Genomic DNA, 21151 nt, shown 5'->3' on the forward strand with positions numbered 1-21151 from the left:
CCCACCTCAGAGGCACAGTACTGACTCCTGGCTGCAGGACCAAGAGCCTTTCATCCACACAGCTGATATATGATCTTGGCTGACTTATTTCACTTCTTTCTTCCTCACTTTCCTATTTTTTCCACAAAGAACTGTCAACAGCTGCCAGCTTTTCTCTGATGCACATGATTGTGGAGGCCTAGTGAATCCAAAATCTGATGTAGTAGGCTAGCAGGCTGGAGACTCTGGGAAGAGCTGCAGCCCAAACAAAAGCTGCCGGTGGAATCCCCGGGAGGATGAATTTTAACATGTTTTCTCTAAGTCCAGCTCCTTCCCCATCATACAGGGCTATTTTTCTTTCCTTTTTCTACAACCTCCATCTATTAACATTCCATTCAAGACTATATTTTAATGTGATCAGTTCTATGACACTGCTGATAGTCACTCCTATTAGATATGATCATTCTTTCGAGTACTCTGGTACAATTTTGTTTGTACCTCTTTTATGATATTTCATTCCTACTTGCATAATTTTTTTTTCTTTTGGTGAAGGGAGTGGAGTTGCCCGATCTATTCCAGTTGAATGTTTAAGTACATGAGAGCAGGAATGATATCAGTTTCAGTTTTGTATATTGTGCAGCTCATAGTTCTGCTAACTGTGGCAGACTGGTACAGAATAGGCACATAAAGAATAAACTTAGGGAGAAATATAATTTACTTTATTGCCTGGTTATTGATTTGACATTTAAAGAATATTTAGTTTTAAAATAATTATATTTTGAACTTTTAATAAATCTCTACAAACATAATTTTCTTCTTAACCCCTCCAATGAAATTCTTGATATATATGCTAAATTTCATATTAGAAATTATATGACATAATATTAATGTATGTGGATATGAAAATATAGAAACCAATTGTTTAACTGATGGGAGTTCAAAATGGGCTAAGTCTCCCTGGTGAGCTTTCATTTCCTGGTATAGCCATGACCCTAGGGCCCCAGAGCTCCACAATACTAGAAGTTGGGAGTAAAAAACCAATAGAAAAAGATATTTCCTTGTTATATTAAATTTATTCTAATCATTAGTTTTAAAAATGGATGCCTTATTTGGCTTGTTGATGGTAAATGAATCTCAGTCACTGAGATAGCCAGACACTCACCAATGCAGGTTCCGTTTTCTGCCTTGGTCATTCCGTTTGGGCAAAGATCAATGCATTTATAGCCACCGCGGGTGTTCTTGCAGTGCTGATCTGGTCTGCATACATTCTGTCTACACTCATTTACATCTTGATGAAAGAACAAAGGTAATGCAGATTGAGAAAGTGATTTCTTCCAACTTTGCATAAAAATTACACCTTCAGATTTTAAGGATATCATAAACTAATATAGATGATTATATAATCATGGTGTAAGGTTAAAGTGTTTAAATCAATCAAGTTATGTAATGCACTTTATTTTAAAACGTTATGATAAAAATAAAAAACAAAATATTACTTCACATAGCTGGTAGCCATACCAACCACTTCCTCCTCCTAGAAAAAGAAAAATTATATATTTATACATTATATATAAGTATATATATATATATATATATACATATAACTTATGATTTTGTGAAAAAAATTGTTAATATAATAGGGGAAATGTTAAAAAAATGGTTATGTAATTAGAAGATGAAACCTGTAATGTATAGCATTTGCTTCCACTTCGTTTTTGCATGGATCACATACATGATGCATGGTATTACAATCCAGCCCAGGACATGGCACATGGATTAGATAAGGCACCATTAAGAAGTTACAAAGGGAGATTGGAACCAAGATGGCGGAGTAGAAGGACGTGCTCTTGCTGCCTCTTGCGAGAACAGCAGAATCACAAGTAGCTGCTGGACAGTCATGGACAGGAAGACACTGGAACTCACCAAAAAAAGTACCCCACATCCAAAGACAAAGGAGAAGCCACAACGAGATGGTAGGAGGGGCACAATCACAGTAAAATCAAATACCATAACTGCTGGGTGGGTGACTCACAGACTGGAGAACACTTATACCACAGAAGTCCACCCACTGGAGTGAAGGTTCTGAGCCCCACGTCAGGCTTCTCAACCTGGCGGTCCAGCAACGGGAGGAGGAATTCCTAGAGAATCAGACTTTGAGGGCTACTGGGATTTGATTGCAGGACTTCAACAGAACTGGGGGAAACAGAGACACCAATCTTGGAGGGCACACACAAAGTAGTGAACCACACCTACCTGCTAGTGTTGGGGGGTATCCTGCAGAGGTGGGGGGTGGCTGTGGCTCATGGTGGGTACAAGGACACTGGCAGCAGAAGTTCTGGGAAGTACTCCTTGGCGTGAGCCCTCCCAGAGGCTGCCATTAGCCCCACCAAAGAGCCCAGGTAGGCTCCAGTGTTGGGTTGCCTCAGGCCAAACAACCAACAGGGAGGGAACCCAGCCCCACCCATCAGCAGTCAAGTGGATTAAAGTTTTACTGAGCTCTGCCCACCAGACCAACAGTCAGCTCTACCCACCACCAGTCCCTCCCATCAGGAAACTTGCATAAGCCTCTTAGTAGCCTCATCCACCAGAGGACAGACAGCAGAAGCAAGAAGAACTACAATCCTGCACCTTGTGGAACAAAAACCACATTCACAGAAAGACAGACAAGATGAAAAGGCAGAGGGGTAAGTACCAGATGAAGGAACAAGATAAAACCCCAGAAAAACAATTAAATTAAGTGGAGATAGGCAATTTTCCAGAAAAAGAATTCAGAATAATGATAGTGAAGATGATCCAGGACCTCGGAAAAAGAATGGAGGAAAAGATCGAGAAGATGCAAGAAATGTTTAACAAAGACCTAGAAGAATTAAAGAAGAAACAAACACAGATGAACAATACAATAACTGAAATGAAAAGTATACTAGAACGAATCAATAGCAGAGTAACTGAAGCAGAAGAACGGATAAGTGACCTGGAAGACAGAATGGTGGAATTCACTGCTGCGGAACACAATAAAGAAAAAAGAATAAAAAGATGTCAAGACAGCCAAAGAGACCTTTGGGACAACATTAAATGCAACAACATTCGCATTATAGGGGTCCCAGAAGGAGAAGAGAGAGAGAAAGGACCTGAGAAAATATTTGAAGAGATTATAGTTGAAAACTTCATTTCCTAATGTGGGAAAGGAAATAGGCATGCAAGTCCAGGAAGAACAGAGAGCTCCATACAGGATAAACCCAAGGAGAAACACTCTGAGACATATAGTAATCAAATAGGCAAAAATTAAACACAAAGAAAAATTATTGAAAGCAGCAAGGGAAAAATGACAAATAACATACAAAGGAATTCCCATAAGGTTAACAGCTGATTTCTCAACAGAAACTCTACAAGCCAGAAGGGAGTGACATGATATACTTAAAGTGATGAAAGGGAAGAACGTACAACCAAGATTACTCTACCCAGCAAGGATCTCATTCAGATTCAATGGAGAAATCAAAAGCTTTACAGACAAACAAGAGCTAAAGAATTCAGCATGACCAAACCAGCTCTACAACAAATGCTAAAGGAACTTCTCTCAGTGGGAAACACAAGAGAAGAAAAGAACCTACAAAAACAAATCCAAAACAATTCAGAAGACAGTCATAGGAACATACATATTGATAACTAACTACAACGTGAATGGATTAAATGCTCCAACCAAAAGACACAGGCTTGCTGAATGGATACAAAAAGAAGATGCTTATATATGCTGTCTACAAAAGACCCACTTCAGACCTAGGAACACATTCAGACTGAAAGTGAGGGGATGGAAAAATATATTCCATGCAAATGGAAATCAAAAGAAAGCTGGAGTAGCAATACTCATATCAGATCAAATAGACGTTAAAATGAAGAATGTTACAAGAGACAAGGAAGGATACTACGTAATGATCAAAGGATCAATCCAAGAAGAAGATGTAACAATTATAAATATATATGCACCCAACATAGGAGCACTTCAATACATAAGGCAACTGTTAACAGCTATAAAAGAGGAAATTGACAGTAACACAATTATAGTGGGGGACTTTAACACCTCACTTACACCAATAAACAGATCATGAAAATGAAAATAAATAAGGAAACAGAAGCTTTAAGTGACACAATAGACCATATAGATTTAATGGATATTTATAGGACATTCCATTCAAAACAGCAGATTACACTTTGTTCTCAAATGCACATGGAACATTCTCCAGGATAGATCACATCTTGGGTGACAAAGTAAGCTTCAGTAAACTTAAGAAAATTGAAATCATATCAAACATCTTTTCTGACCAAAATGCTATGAGATTAGAAATCAGTTACAGGGAAAAAAACGTAAAAAACACAAACACATTTTGTTATAAAGCAGAAACTAAAAAAAAAAAAAAAAAACACATGGAGGCTAAACAATACATCACTAAATAACCAAGAGATCACTGAAGAAATCAAAGAAAAAATGAAAAAATACCTAGAGACAAATGACAATGAAAACACGATGATCCAAAACCTATGGGATGCAGTAAAAGCAGTTCTAAGAGGGAAGTTTATAGCTATACAAGCCTACATCAAGAAACAAGAAACATCTAAAATAAACAATCTAACCTTACACCTAAAGGACCTAGAGAAAGAACAAACAAAACTGAAAGTTAGCAGAAGGAAAGAAATCAGATCAGAAATAAATGAAATAGAAGCAAAGAAAACAATAGCAAAGATCAATAAAACTAAAATCTGGTTCTTTGGGAAGATAAACAAAATTGATAAACCATTACCCAGACTCATCAAGAAAAAGAGGGAGAGGACTCAAATCAATAAAATTAGAAATGAAAAAGGAAAAGTTACAACAGACACTGCAGAAATACAAAGCATCCTAAGAGACTACCACAAGCAAGTCTATGCAAATAAAATGGACAACCTGGAAGAAATGGACAAATTCTTAGAAAGGTATAACCTTCCAAGACTTCACCAGGAAGAAACAGAAAATATGAACAGACCAATCACAAGTAATGAAATTGAAACTGTGATTTAAAATGTTCCAACAAACAAAAGTCCAGGACCAGATGGCTTCACAGGTGATTTCTATCAAACATTTACAGAAGAGCTAACACCCATCCTTCTCAAACTCTTCCAAAAATTGCAGAGGAAGGAACACTCCCAAACTCATTCTATGAGGCCACCATCACCCTGATACCAAAACCATACAAAGACACTACAAAAAAAAATTACAGACCAGTATCACTGCTGAATATAGATGCAAAAATCATCAGCAAAATACTAGCAAGCAGAATCCAACAACACATTAAAAGGATTATACACCATGATCAAGTGGGATTTATCCCATGGATGCTAGGATGCTTCAATATATGCAAATTAATCAATGTGATACACCATATTAAAAAACTGAAGAAAAAAACCATATGATCATCTCAATAGATGCAGAAAAAGCTTTTGACAAAATTCAACACCAATTTATGATAAAAACTCTCCAGATACTGGGCATAAAAGGAACCTACCTCAACATAATAAAGGTCATATATGAGAAACCCACAGCAAACATCATTCTCAGTGGTGGAAAACTGAAAGCATTTCCTCTGAGATCAGGAACAAGGCAAGGATGTCCACTCTCATCACTACTATTCAACATAGTTTTGGAAGTCCTAGCCACGGCAATCAGAGAAGAAAAAGAAATAAAATGAATACAAATTGGAAAAGAAGAAGTAAAACTGTCACTGTCTGCAGATGACATGATACTATACATAGATAACCCTAAAGATGCCACCAGAAAACTACTAGAGCTAATCAATGAATTTGGTAAAACTGCAGGATACAAAATTAATACACAGAAATCTCTTGCATTCCTATACACTAATGATGAAAAATCTGAAAGAGAAATTAAGGAAACACTCGCATTTACCACTGCAACAAAAAGAATAAAATACCTAGGAATAAACCTACCTAGGGAGACAAAAGACCTGTATGCTGAAAACCATAAGACACTCATGAAAGAAATTAAAGGCGATACCAACAGATGGAGAGATATACCATGTTCTTGGATTGGAAGAATCAATACTGTGAAAATGACTTTACTACCCAAAACAATCTACAGATTGAAGGCAATCCCTATCAAATTACCAATGGCATTTTTTACAGAACTAGAACAAAAAATCTTAAAATTTGTATGGAGACACAAAAGACTCTGAATAGCCAAAGCAGTTTTGAGGGAAAAAAACGGAGCTTGAGTAATCAGACTCCATGACTTCAGACTATAGTATAAAGCTATAGTAATCAAGACAATATGGTACTGGCACAAAACAAGAAACATAGATCAATGGCACAAGATAGAGAGCCTAGAGATAAACCCATGCACCTATGGTCAACTAATCTATGACAAAGGAGGCAAGGATATACAATGGAGAAAAGACAGTCTCTTCAATAAGTGGTGCTGGGAAAACTGGACAGCTACATGTAAAAGAATGAAATTAGAACACTCCCTAACACCATACACAAAAATAAACTCAAAATGGATTCAAGACCTAAATGTAAGACTGGACACTATCAAACTCTTAGAGGAAAATATAGGAAGAACACTCTGACATAAATCACAGCAAGATCTTTTTTGATCCACATCCTAGAGTAATGGAAATAAAAACAAAAATAAACAAATGGGACCTAATGAAACTTCAAAGCTTTTCCACAGCAAAGGAAACCATAAATACGATGAAAAGAGAATCTTCAGAATGGGAGAAAATATTTGCCAATGAATCAACGGACAAAGGATTAATCTCCAAAATATATAAAGAGCTCATGCAGGTCAATATTAAAAAAAACAAGTCAATCCAAAAATGGGCAGAAGACCTAAATAGACATTTCTTCAAAGAAGACATACAGATTGCCAAGAAGCACATGAAAAGATGGTCAACATCACTAATTATTAAAGAAATGCAAATCAAAGCTACAATGAGGGATCACCTCACACCTGTTAGAATAGACATCATCCGAATATCTGCCAACAACAAATACTGGAGAGGGTGTGGAGAAAAGGGAACCCTCTTGCACTCTTGGTGAGAATGTAAATTGATATAGCCACTATGGAGGATAGTATGGAGGTTCCTTAGAAAATTAAAAATAGCATTACCATATGATCCAGCAATCCCACTACTGGGCATATACCCGGAGAAAACCATAATTCAAAAAGACACATGCAGCCCAATGTTCATTGCAGCACTATTTACAATAGCCAGGTCATGGAAGCAACCTAAATGCCCATCGACAGGTGAATGGATAAAGAAGATGTGGTACATATATACAATGGAATATTACTCAGCCATAAAAAGGAACAAAATTGAGTCATTTGTTGAGACGTGGATGGATCTAGAGACTGTCATACAGAGTGGAGTAAGTCAGAAAGAGAAAAAAAAATCATGTATTAACGCATATATGTGGAACCTAGAAAAATGGTACAGATGAACCGGTTTGCAGGGCAGAAATAGAGACACAGATGTAGAGAACAAACATATGGACACCAAGGGGGGAAGCGGCGGGGGGGTGGGGATGGTGGTGTGCTGAATTGGGCGATTGGGATTGACATGTATACACTGATGTGTATAAAACTGATAACTAATAAGAACCTGCTGTATAAAAAATAAGTAAAATAAAATTGAAAAATGAAAAAAAAAAGTTACAAAGATGTCACTGCTTTGAATTCATAGCCGTCTCCTTACCCACGCATTTTCTGCCTTTTAGGTGATACCCAGGTTCACATCCACAGTGAAAGCTTCCTATGGCATTGAAACAGCGGTGGTGACAGGGGCTGGATTCTTGACATTCATTAATATCTGTTAAAGAAAACAAAACTCGCTTTACATGCTGTTAGAAAACTTGGGTTAATTTACTCCAAATGTTAAATATTTTAGTGATCATGATGTTTAAGATCTTCCCTAAAGAAAGAATCCAATTGAAATGCTCTCAAAGGATCTGCTAGATAATTGATAGAATTAACTGCTGGAGAGGGTTATTCTCTTCAACACTACTCCAAGGTAGAAGTTTGCTAGTGATTCAGAACTATGTTGATGCAAAACTTCTCTATTTTAACTATTTTATTTACCATATGGCTCTATTTTAAATATTTAACTATTTTACCAAAGGGGATTAAATATTTAACTATTTTACTATTTTATGGTATTTAACTATTTTAAATACCATATGGTAAATGGTATTTACCATACCATTTTATTTACCATTCCAGTTTCTAGGAACTTTTAGCCCTGAAATGTTGCTGACAGACTGGAGTACTGAAGGTAGAAAAATAATAAAAAAGTTAAGTCTTCTGCAACAACTTTTGCAATTTGACCCTTCTTCCCAATTTTTGCTGCTATTAGTCTGATGCAGGTGTTTATCACCTTGCACTTGAATGACTGCAGCAACTTTAGCTTTTCTCCTCATTTGTAGTCACTGCCAAATTATATCTTCCTGAACACCATCTGGGTCATAGTGCAATGGAAAAAAAAACTGCAGGCATGAATTCCCCAAACTTGTGTGCACCTGCCTGTATTTTGTAACTTCTCCCCTTTCCTTCCTTTCATTCCAGAAAAAGGGAGGCCACTCCTTCCATTTAAGAAGAGTTCCTCTATTTGAGTTTTTGATCTCTGCAGCCCATCTCCTCCTTCCTCATCACGATGACTGTGGCCCACTGATCATTCCCTCCTCTTCTGTATTTTTAATGCCCTTCTCCTTACTGTCATCTTTCCCACAACCCTGCAGACATAATCAAATCTTTCCTATCCCAACAAAATCCCTCTCTCAGGTCTCTACTCACCTCAAGATCCTGCCACTTTTCTATTGTTCTATTACAAACCCTCAAAAGAACAATCTCACCATATTTTAGGCTCTTCGTGTTCTAGTCTTACATTCCCAAGTTCGAGATTTCTAATGTCTTATTTTGTTCTTGGTTTCTATTTCAGATTTTCTAATTTAATCTTTCAAGCTCTGTACATGTCACATAAATGCACAAATGTGATAATATATTTTTAAATTTAATTTTTATTTTATATTGGGCTACAGTTGATTTACAATGTTGTGTTAGTTTCAGATGTACAGCCAAGTGGTTCAGTTGCACATATACATATATCCATTCTTTTTCAGATTCTTTCCCCATATAGGTTATTACAGATTATTGAGTAGAGTTCCCTGTGTTATACAGTAGGTCTTTGTCAATTACCTATTTTATATATATTAGTGTGTATATGTTAATCCCAAACTCCTAATATATCCCTCCCCCCACCACCTCTCCCCTTTGATAACCATAAGTTTGTTTTCGAAGTATCTGAGTCTGTAAGTTCATTTGTATCATCTTTTTAGATTCTACATATAAGTGATATCATATACTATTTATCTTTCTCTTTCTGACTTACTCAGTATGATAATCTCTAGGTCCATCCATGTTGCTGCAAATGGCATTATTTCATTCTTTTTTATGGCTGAGTAATATTCCATTGTATATACGTGCCACATCTTCTTTATCCATTCCTCTGTCAATGGATATTTAGCCATTCCATATCTTGCCTATTGTAAATAGTGTTGCAATGAACATTGGGGTGCATGCATCTTTTCGAAGTATGGTTTTCTCTGGATATATGTATGGTTTCTCCATACATACTGTTTTCCATAGTGGTTGTACCAGTTTACATTCCTACCAACAGTGTAGGAGGGTTCCCTTTTCTCCACATCCTCTCTAGCATTTATTATTTGTAGACTTTTTAATGATGGCCATTCTGATTGGTGTGAGGTGATACCTCATTGGAGTTTTGGTTTGCATTACTCTAATAACTAGTGATATTTAGCATCTTTTCATGTGCTTTTTGGCCATCTGTATGTCTTCTTTAGAGAAATGTATATTTAGATCTTCTGCCCGTTTTTTGATTAGGTTGTTTGTTTTTTCATATTGAGCTGCATGAGCTGTTTGTATATTTTGAGGTTTATCCCTTGTCGGTCACTTTGTTTGCAAATATTTTCTCCCATTCTGTGGGTTGTGTTTTCATTTTGTTTATGATTTCCTTTGCTGTGCAAAACTTTTAAGTTTAATTACGTCCTATTTGTTTATTTTTGCTTTTATTTTCATTACTCTAGGAGGTGGATCCAAAAAGATGTTGCTGCGATCTATGTCAAAGAGTGTTCTTCCTATGTTTTCCTCTTAAGAGTTTTATAGTATCTGGTCCTACATTTAGGTCTTGAATCCATTTTGAGTTCATTTTTGTGTATGGTGTTAGAGAATGTTTTAATTTCATTCTTTTACATGTAGCTGTCCAGTTTTCCCAGCTCCACTTATTGAAGAGACTCTCTTTTTTCCATTGCATAGTCTTGCCTCCTTTGTCATAGATTAATTGACCATAGGTTGTGTGGGTTTATTTCTGGCCTTTCTATCCTGTTCCACTGACCCATATTTCTGTTTTTCTGCCAGTACTATACTGTTTTGATTATGGTAGCTTTGTAGTACAGTTTGAAGTTAGGGAGCCTGATTCCTCCAGCTCTGTTTTTCTTTTTCAGGATTGCTTTAGCTATTCAGGGACTTTTGTGTTTCCATACAAATTAAAAAATTTTTTTGCTCTACTTCTGGGAAAAATGCCATTGGTAATTTGATAGGGATTGCATTGAGTCTGTAGATAGCTCTGAGTAGTATAGTCATTTTGACAGTATTGATTCTTCCAATCCAAGACCACAGTATATCTTTCCATATGTTTGTGCCATCTTCAATTTCTTTCATCAGCATTTTATAGTTTTCAGAGTACAGGTCTTTTGCCTCCTTAGTTACGCTTATTCATAGGTATTTAATTCTTTTTGATGCGATGATAAATGAGACTGTTTCCTTAATTTCTCTGTCTGGCCTTTCATTGTTAGTGTATAGAAATGCAACAGACTTCTGTGTATTAATTTTGTATCTTGCAACTTTACCAAATTCATTGGGCTCTAGTAGTTTTCTGGTAGCAAAATTTTTAGGATTTTCTATGTATAGTATCACTTTACCTGAAAACAGTAAGAGTTTTACTTTTCCTTTTCCAATTTGGATTTCTTTTACTTCTTTTTATTCTCTGACTGCCATGGCTAGGACTTCGAAAAGTATATTTGATAGAAGTGGCGAGAGTGGACATCCTTGTCTTGTTCCTGACCTTAGAGGAATGCTTTCAGTTTCACCACTGAGTACGGTGTTAGCTGTGGGTTTGTCATACATGGCCTTTCTATGTTGAGGTAGGTTCTCTCTATGCCCCCTTTCTGGAGCATGTTTATCATAAAGGGGTGTTGAATTTTGTCAAAAGTTTTTCTGCATCTATGGAGATGATCATATGGCTTTTATTCTTCAATCTGTTACTGTGGTGTATCATACTGATTGATTTGTGCATACTGAAAAATCCTTGTATCCCTAGGATAAATCCCAATTGATCATGGTGTATGATCCTTTTAATTTATTGTTGAATTCAGTCTGCTAGTGTTTTATTGAGGATTTTTGCATCTATGTACATCAGTGATATTGGCCTGTAATTTTCTTTTTTTGTAGTATCTTTATCTGGTTTTGGTATCAGGGTGATGCTGGCCTTGTAGAATGAGTTTGGGAGTGTTCCTTCCTCTGCAATTTTTTGAAACAGTTTCCAAAGGATAGGTGTTAACTCTTCTCTAAATGTTTGATAGAATTTGCTTCTGAAGCCATCTGGTTCTCGACTTCTGTAGCCATCTGGTTCTGGACTTGTGTTTGTTGGAAGTTTTTAAATCACAGTTTCAACTTCAGTACTTGTGGTTGGTCTGTTCATATTTCCTATTTCTTCCTGATTCAGTCTTGGGAGATGGTACCTTCCTACGAATTTGTCTGTTTCTTCTAAGTTGTCCATTTTATTGGCATCTAGTTGCTTGTAGTAGTCTCAGGATCCTTTGTATTTCTGTGGTGCCCATTGTAACTTCTCCTTTTTCATTTCTAGTTTTATTGATTTGGGCCCTTTCCCTTTTTTTTCTTGATGACTCTCTAAAGGTTTATCAATTTTGTTCATCTTTTCAAAGAACCAGCTTTTAGTTTCTTTGATCTTTTCTATTGTTTTCTTCATCTCTATTTCATGTATTTCTGCTCTGATCTTTATGATTTCTGTCCTTTTAGTAACTTTGGCTTTTGTTTGTTCTTTTTCTAGGTGCTTTAGGTGTAAGGTTAGGTTGTTTTTTTGAGATTTTTGTCTCTTGAGGTAACACTGTATTGCTATAAACTTCCCTCGTAAACTGCTTTTGCTGCATCCCAAAGTTGTTGGATTGTTGTGTTTCTGTTTTCATTTGTCTCTAGGTATTTTTTGATTTCCTCTTTGGTTTCTTTAGTGATCCATTGGTTGTTTAGTAACATATTATCTAGCCTCCAGGTGTTTCTGTTTTTTGCAGTTTTTTTTTTCTTGTAGTTGATGTCTAATCTCATAGCGTTGTGGTTGTAAAAGATGCTTAATTTCAGTTTTCTTAAATTTACTGAAGTTTGCTTTCTGGCACAGCATGTGATCTATCGTGGAGTATGTTCCATGTGAACTTGAAAAGAATGTGTATTCTGCTTTTGGATGGAGTGCTTACAAATTAATTAAGTCCATCTTGTCTAATGTGTCATTTAAGGTTCCTGTTTCCTTATTGATTTTCTGAGTGATCTGTCCATTGAGGCAAGGGGGGTGTTAAGAGTCCCCCACTACTATTGTGCTACTGTCGATTTCTCCTTTTATAGCTGTTAGCAGTTGCCTTATATATTGAGGTGCTCCTATGTTGGGTGCATATATATTTATAATTGTTATATCTTCTTCTTGTATTGATCCCTTGATCATTATGTAGTGTCCTTCTTTGTCTCTTATAACAGTCTTTATTTTAAAGTCTATTTTGTCTGATATGAGTATTGCTGCTCTAGTTTTCTTTTGATTTCTATTTGCCTGGAATACCTTTTTCCAACCTCTCACTTTCAGTCTGTACGTGTCCCTTGGTCTGAAGTGGGTCTCTTGTAGACAGCATGTGTACGGGTCTTGCTTTTGTATCCATTAAGCAAATCTATGTGTTTTGGTTGGAGCATTTAATACATTTACATTTAAGGTAATTATCGATATTAATGTTCTTATTGCCATTTTGTTAATTGTTTTGGATTTCTTTTTGTACGTCTTTTTCCTTCATTTCTCTTTTGTTCTCTTCTGTTGTGATTTGATGACTATCTTAGAGTTGTGTTTGGATTGCTTTTTTTTTTGTGTGTGTGTATCTATTGTAGATTTTTGGTTTGTGGTTACCATGAGGTTTTGATATAGCAATCTGTATATATACAAGATTATTTTAAGTTGCTGGTCTCTGAATTTCAAATGCATTTCTAATGTACTCCTCACATTAGAAATGCATTCTGTAAAGGTAGAAAACAATCTCCTCATGATTGCTGGTTTTTATGTCATATTTGTGTGTAGATGATTTGCTACCTTTACAGAATGTTTGCCTTTACTGGTGAGCTTTCCCATTCATAATTTTTTTGTTTCTAGTTGTGGCCTTTTCTTTTCTGCCTAAAGAAGTTCCTTTAGCATTTGTTGTAAAGCTGGTTTGGTGGTGCTAAATTCTCTTAACTTTTGCTTGTCTGTAAAGCTTTTGATTGCTCCATTGAATCTGAACAAGAGCCTTGCTGGGTAGAGTATTCTTGGCTGTAGGTTTTTCCCTTTCATCACTTTAAATATATTGTGCAACTCCCTTCTGGCTTGCAGAATTTCTGCTAAAACATCAGCTGATAACTGTATGGGGATTCCCTTGTATGTTATTTGTTGCTTTTAATATTTTCTCTTTGTGTTTAATTTTTGTCAAATTGATTAATACGTTTCTTGGTGTGTTCCTACTTGGGTTTATCTCGTATGGGACTCTGTGCTTCCTGGACTTGAGTGTTTCCTTTCCCATGTTAAGGAAGTTATTGGTTATTATTTCTTCAAATATTTTCCCAGGCCCTTTCTCTCTCTTCTCCTTCTGGGACCCCTTTAATGGGAATGTTGGTGTGTTTAATGTTGTCCCAGAGGTCTCTTAAACTGTCCTCATTTCTTTTCATTATTTTTTCTTTATTCTGTTCTGCAGCAGTGATTTCCACTCATCTCTCTTCCAGCTCACTTAATTGTTCTTCTGCCTCATTTATTCTTCTATTGATTCCTTCCAGTTTATTTTTCATTTCAGTTATTGTATTGTTCAACTCTGTTTGTTCTTTAACTCTTCTAGCTTTTTGCTAAACATTTCTTGTATCTCAGTCTGTGCCTCCATTGTTTTTCTGAGATCTTGGATAATCTTTACTCTCATTACTCTGAAGTCTTTTTCAGGCAGATTGCCTATCTCCATTTCACTTAGTTGTTCTTCTGGGTTTTATCTTGCTCCTTTGTCTGGAATATATTTCTGTTCCACCTCATTTTGTCTAACTTTCTGAGTTTGTGGTCTCCTTTTCTCAGGCTTCAGTACTGTAGTTCTTTTTGCTTCTAGTGTCTGCTCCTTGGTGGGTGAGGTTGGTCCAGAGGCTTGTGCAGGCTTCCTAATGGGAGGGACTGGTGCCTGCCCACTGGTGGTGGAGCTGGGTCTTGTCCCTCTGGGCAGGGCCATGTCAAGGGGTGTGTTTAAAGGTGGCTGTGGATTCAGGATGACTTTAGGCAGCCTGTCTGTCTGCTGACGGGTGGGGCTGTGTTCCTGTCTTGATGGTTGTTTGGCCTGAGGTGTCCCAGCACTGGAGCCTACAGGCTGTTAGGTCAGGCCAGTTCTTGCTGCCAAGTCCTCTGGGAGAGCTCACATTGATGAATATTCCCTGGGGTCTTTGCCTCCAGTGCCCTTGCCCCCACAGTGAGCCACAGCTGACCCCCACCTCCCTGGGAGATCCTCCAAGACCTGCAGGTAGGTCTGGATCAGGGTTCTGTGTAGTCACTGCTTTGCCTTGGGTCCCAGTGCATGTAAAACCTTATGTGCACCCTTCAAGAGTGGAATCTGTTTCCCTCAGTCCTGTGGAGCTCCTGCACTCAAGCCCCAAACGTGTTCAAAGCCAAATGTTCTGGGGGCTACTCCTCCCAATGCCAGACCCCCAGGCTGGGGAGCCTGATGGAGAGCTCAGAACTGGCACTCCTGTGGGAGAACCTCTGTGATATAATTATTTTCCAGTTTGTGAGTCACCCACTCAGTGGGTATGGGAAGCACCCCTTCTATCATCCTGTTGTGGCTTCTTCTTTGTCTTTGGATGTAGAATATCTTTTTTGGTACGTTCTTTTGGTAGGTCATTTTTGTCCATGTTTCTTCAGCAGTTAGTCATGATTTTGGTGTTTTCATGAGAGGAAGTGAGCTCAAGTCCTTCCACTCTGCCATCTTGTCTCCTCCCTGATCTGTGATCATATACTTTTAAAAGATTTTCTTAGTGCAGTTTTTTCTTCTTCTTTCACTTGGCTTCCCTTGTCCTCCCCTTGTCCACGAAAGCCAACTTACATTAACAATCTAATATAAATAATAACATCTCTTTTATGTAAACCTATATCTCTTCCTAAATATATAAATCCATTTCCTTTTTCTTTGGTTATTGTTTGTTTTCCAGTCACATAATCTTTTCTACACAAGTTGCATACACTCTTTTATATCTTTGTGTTCTCACTCAACAATGCCTCATGGAAATTCTAAGCCAAACAGTTGTTGGCTGTTTATCTAAGCTAAACAGGTGAGCTTCATTCCATTCTTTATAATGGCAGCATAGTGGTTCATGGTATAGATGTACCATAATTCATTCATTCTTTCTACTATTGATAAGAATTTCATTTTGTATCCAGTGTTTCTTCCTCTGGAAAATCCTGATAGCAGCTTTATTCATAATTGCTAAAATTTGTGAGTGCCAAGATGTCCTTCAGTAGAATGGATATATAAACTGTGGTACATTCATATAGTGGATTATTTTTCAGCACTAAAAAGAAATACGCTATCAAGCCATGAAAAGACATAGAAGAATCTTAAATGTATATTACTAAGTGAAAGAAGCCAATCTGAAAAGGCTACATACTGCATCATTCCAGCTACATAACATTATGGAAAAGGTAAAGCTAGAGAGACAATAAAAAGATGAGGGTCTTCCCTGGTGGCACAGTTGTTAAGAATCCACCTGCCAGTGCAGGGGACATGGGTGAGAGCCCTGGTCCGGGAAGATCCCACATGCCACGGAGCAACTAAGCCCGTGCACCACAACTACTGAGCCTGCATGCTACAAATACTGAAGCCTGCATGCCCGGAGCCCAAGCTCTGAAACAAACAGAAGCCACCGCACTGCAACAAAGCATAGCCTCCACTTGCCGCAACTAGAGAAAGCCTGGCACATCCAAAAAATAAATAAATTTATATATACGTAAAACAAAAAGATGAGTGGTTTCTGGAGGTTAGGGGAGGAAAGGATGACTAGGTGGAACACAGAAGATTTTTAGGGCAAGGAAACTATTGTGTATGATACTATAATGGAGGATATATGACGTTATTCATTTGTCTAAACCCATAGAATATACAACACCAGGAGTGAATCCTAATGTAAACAATGGACTTTGGGTGGTAATTATGTGTTAATGTAGGTTTATCCTTGGTTAAAAAAAAAAAAAAAATGTTCCAGTCTGGTGCAGGATGTTGGTAGCAGAGGAGGCTGTGCATGAGTTGGGGCAGGGAGAATATGGAAAATCTCTTTATGTTCTACTCAAATTTGCTGTGAATCTAAAAGTGCTCTAAAATAATAAGTTCTGTTAAGAAAGTCCTGCAATAAATATTCATAGTCTTATGAAATGGAGTTTTATTAAATAGATTCTATTAAGATCATGCTGTATGATCTCTTCTCTCAAATATTACAGGCAAGTTTTATTCAAAACCACTTTGTTACAAATACTTAAAATAGCGATGGCATATTACATTTAAACATTTTACTAAGAAGCTCAGTCTATTAAAGAGAGTTTACTCTAAGTGATTCAACAGGCAGGGGTTTTAATTTGTAATACAATGAAGATAAAGCAAGGGCCTCCATTTGTATACCTTGACAACTCAGCCCATCACTGGTTCTTCGAAAGCCAATTCCACAGCGGACCACACAGTGATAGGATCCAATGGTATTGTCACAATCCTGACCAGCATGGCAAGTGTGTCCACTCAAAGCGCACTCATCAATATCTGCAACAAAGTGAGTCATTCAACTAGGGGGAACTGAAGAAAACCAACCAAAGAACCTGTTGTGAAATGGGGATAAGAAAAGCAATGAATGACACTTGAAATACACAAGAGCAAAAATGGTGAATTTTGGGGGTGTGTCATTTCAGGTGGGTTGAGTAGCTGACAAGCTCATAGCAGGACAGTGTGATGTCTTCATAGACCAAGCCATCCAACAGATCACTTATAAATTTGGTGGCTGAAAAAAGGTACTTCTCCTTTCTGACATCTCAGTTCTTTCATCTGTAAAATGAGGATAATAATATCCACCTCTCAGCATTGCTTTGAAAATTAAAAAATGTTTATGAGGTGCCCAATCCGTACTGGACATTCCATAAAATTACTCCTATGCCCCTGATCTCTCTCTCTTTTGCATTTAGAAGGGGGTCTCCTTGGGCATAGAGGGAGAAATCCTTTCTTCTTTTCATCATTTTTCATTTATTATACAACTAGGGTCTTATACAAGTTCTAACTTTGAAGCATACCTAGAATCTGATAGAAAAGTGCGTTGTTCTTTAATGTTCCCAAAGTGCTACCACAATTGTGCAATTTACTAAATTTCTTTATAACCTCTTCCTTCCTACTTTTATCCCTATAAAAGGAGTATGGTAATAGTCCTGCCTGCCTCTTCTCATTGTGTTGTGGGGATTGAGTGAGTCACTACAGGCATTCCTGCCCACAGAGCACCCCATATGAAGGCAGTGTGTGAGCAGTATTCCCTCTTCCTTACTTTTTCAACTTAATGAAGGTGGGGGCAGAAAGAGTAGGAAAGAAGAGCACTGGTCTACCACGCTTTTCCTAGGTCAGAGACTGCCATGTCCACTGCTTAAATGTGTTGATTAGACTTAGCTTTGTGACTACCTTGACAAGTTCTTCCATCCACAGCTATAGTGAGGCCTTTTGGGCAGGAGCAATAATAAGTTCCCATGGCATTGTGACAGATATGGGAGCAGGGATTCCCTGCTGCACATTCATCTTCATCTGAAAGAAGAAACAAAAAGACCCAATTAGTATGAAGAAGCCCTACTTTCAAGGGGTTATTAAAGTTGGTGAAAAGAGTTGCTTATAGAGGCCAATGAATGAATCAAATGTAACAGGAAATGCTCTAAGTGCCACAGGATGGAAACACGAAATAAAAATTAATTTGGGGTCCTCAAATTATCTCTGAGAGTGAATAAATGGTTAGATCAATTCTAAAACAATGATGACAGCTAAGATATAATGACAATTTATTGTGATCTACATGCTTTTTACCTACGTTAACTCATTCCTCAACATTCCTAGGAGATAAGTATTTTTATTCCTATCCTCACTTGCATGATAAAACTGAGGAACAAAGAGGTTAAGTAAATTGCTCAAGGTCACATAGGTCATTATTCGCAGAGCTGGGATCTGAACCTGGGCAGTGTAGTTTCTAAAGACCACCTTTTTACCACTATACTACATTACATTGCCTACCGGCAAAAAGAAAGGCACTGTGGGGCTTCCCTGGTGGCTCAGTGGTTAAGAATCTGCCTGCCAATGCAGGGGACAGGGGTTTGAGCCCTGGTCCAGGAAGATCCCACATGCTGCGGAGTAACTAAGCCCGTGCGCCACAACTACTGAGCCTGTGCTCTAGAGCCCGCGAGCCACAACTACTGAGCCTGCACTCTAGGGCCTGCGAGCCACAACTACTGAGCCCGTGTGCCACAACTACTGAAGCCCACATGCCTAGAGCCCATGCTCCGCAACAAGAGAAGCCACCACAATGAGAAGCCTGCGCACCGCAACGAAGAGTATCTCCCACTCACTGCAACTAGAGAAAGCCTGCGTGCAGCAACAAAGACCCAACGCAGCCAAAATAATAATAATAAAAAATTTATTTAAAAAAAAAAGAAAAGCAAGGCACTAGGTATGCTAACTTGAGCTCCTCAAGTTATTTACTTAGCTATTTACTTATCTGTGACCCTCTTGCACAGGTACTTGGATGGCACAAGGCTGGTTTAGTCATTAGTCCTCCAGCCACAATCCAGCCCTATCCTACGATTAAGCAATTCTCAGGTTAGGTGACTTAGAGTTGAATTACTGCTGTTCCACATTCATGGCAATCAGGTGGCCAGACGAAGTCCAGTGTTTTGTCCTTGTGTTCCCTCTACCCCTTTACTTGATCATGATCCTTGACACACTTGATTGTGGACTAATCGGAAGAGCACGGGCTTTGTATCTATCTTAAATTCAAATCTAGCACTGCCACTAGATAGCTGAGTGATCTTAGGCAGTCAACTTCTTCACATCTCAATTTCTTCAGCTGTAAAATGGGACATTTATAGGACTGTTGTGATTCTTAAATATCTAGCAAAATGACAGTAAATGTCCATTAAATGGTAGCATTAACAGCTTAATAAAAATAAAAATGAATAATTTATTTCCATACTTACCAGCACAAAAGGGTCCAACTGAATCTAAGGCAAACCCAGAGGGGCACTGATTACTGCGATCTCCTACCATAGAGAGAAAAGCAAAATTAACTGGCTTGTTAGAACATTAGCATCTTGTTTCTCACCAGGACCATCTTCTCTGGGAACATATGCCAAGGATGGAATACGACACAGCAAATGCAATAGGTGAAAACAAGCAGAATGGAAAAGTTTTACTGTTTCTCAACCAAGAACTAAATGAATCATAATACAGAGATTGTTGGCAAGCAGCCACTGGAAGCAGATTTTCTGTTTAAGTTGTTTACATTAATCAAAAGAAAATTAATCACTCTTTGATAATGAAAAAGGATCCAAATCAATATGAATGCCAGGCATAACCACAGGCAAAGTCCTATTCTTCCAGCCATTTACTTATTCTGTTTGTTCTAGAAGTAGGATTGCTATTTTGAAGCCACTTAAAATAACTTAAGCCAGTGAAAAACAAACTCTAGTGAAGAAACCCTCTCCTTTTGTAGATCTTCTCCATTTGTACTGTGAAGAATCTGGGTCTAAATCCTCCTAGGTGTAACCAAGTGTTTTCCTTCCTGGTAGTCAAAGCAAGAAGAAACAGGCATATCATTATAGCAGTAGAATAGATTTAAGTTAGATGTCAGAAAAAAAAATATTAACAAGAATAAATAGGTTAGGGAATCTCCTTGGAAAGTAACTCTGTTTTGACTGGTGTAAGCCGTTTAGCAAATATTTTTCAAACATTATTGCGATGCAAAAATTTAAATGAAACATTTTTCAAGTTAACAAAGTAATCTCACACACACACACATATACATACCTTAAAAGACAATCATTGATATAATAGGTATAGTAGATTTCTCTCAAGGGAAATTTTATGTTCAGTTCATATTCAATCTCTTAGAAATTATCTTAGATTTTCCTTCCATTCTAAATGCATGAAACTGTTTATTTTTACTGTTGTTTTAGGTGCTCTTCATAGAGGGAATCTGGGCATTCATTAATTTTTCAGATTCATTCTACTTTGGAGAGTCTCAATTACAATATTATTTAAGCCCTGCTGAGAACATGAAACTGTTCAAAACTCTTCTGTACATTTATATATTTGGAGGGTGGAAGAAACATGCTCCAATGAAAATATTTCCTTGACTAGAAAGCTAGAGCCCTACTTGCTATTTCTAGGCAATCAAATTGCTATAAACCATGAAGCGAAAGCAGAGAGGTTCATGATCCATTTCCACCCTGAGTGTAAAAATGACCCTGAGAGCATCCAAGCCTTCCTTCACCTTCAAGGGAATGGGGACAGGATGGATGGGATAGAAACGTCCAGAGCATGTTGCTAAATGATTGTTGAGTGTCATACAGTACTGTGAGCTTCATGTGCTGTATTTCATTTAAACCTCAGAACTGCCCTACTCCCATCATAACCAATTTTCACATGAAGAATCTGAGACTGAGGACATGTAAACTGCTTAAAGTCAAAGTGCTAATATAATCTGGAGCCAGGATTTAGATGCAAGTCTGTG

General features: G+C 37.6%; 1 protein-coding gene across 7 annotated transcripts in view; it reads right to left on the reverse strand.

Annotated features, from left to right (window-relative positions):
• Window positions 1–21151, reverse strand: part of HMCN1 (hemicentin 1) — a 755474-nt gene that overhangs the window by 29745 nt on the left and 704578 nt on the right. For 6 of the 7 annotated variants that reach the window (XM_060091137.1, XM_060091136.1, XM_060091134.1 and 3 more), the window contains 5 exons: window positions 19617–19679; window positions 18061–18180; window positions 17029–17163; window positions 7722–7835; window positions 1142–1267 (listed from right to left, as the gene is read on the reverse strand). In XM_060091137.1, coding sequence (XP_059947120.1) covers window positions 1142–1267; window positions 7722–7835; window positions 17029–17163; window positions 18061–18180; window positions 19617–19679 — 558 coding nt within the window. Of the gene's footprint in view, window positions 1–1141; window positions 1268–7721; window positions 7836–17028; window positions 17164–18060; window positions 18181–19616; window positions 19680–21151 lie in introns of those variants that run through there. The other variant, XR_009531210.1, reaches the window with a different exon arrangement.

This window comes from Mesoplodon densirostris, chromosome 2, assembly GCF_025265405.1.
Source record: "Mesoplodon densirostris isolate mMesDen1 chromosome 2, mMesDen1 primary haplotype, whole genome shotgun sequence".
Classification (NCBI taxonomy): Eukaryota; Metazoa; Chordata; class Mammalia; order Artiodactyla; family Ziphiidae; genus Mesoplodon; species Mesoplodon densirostris.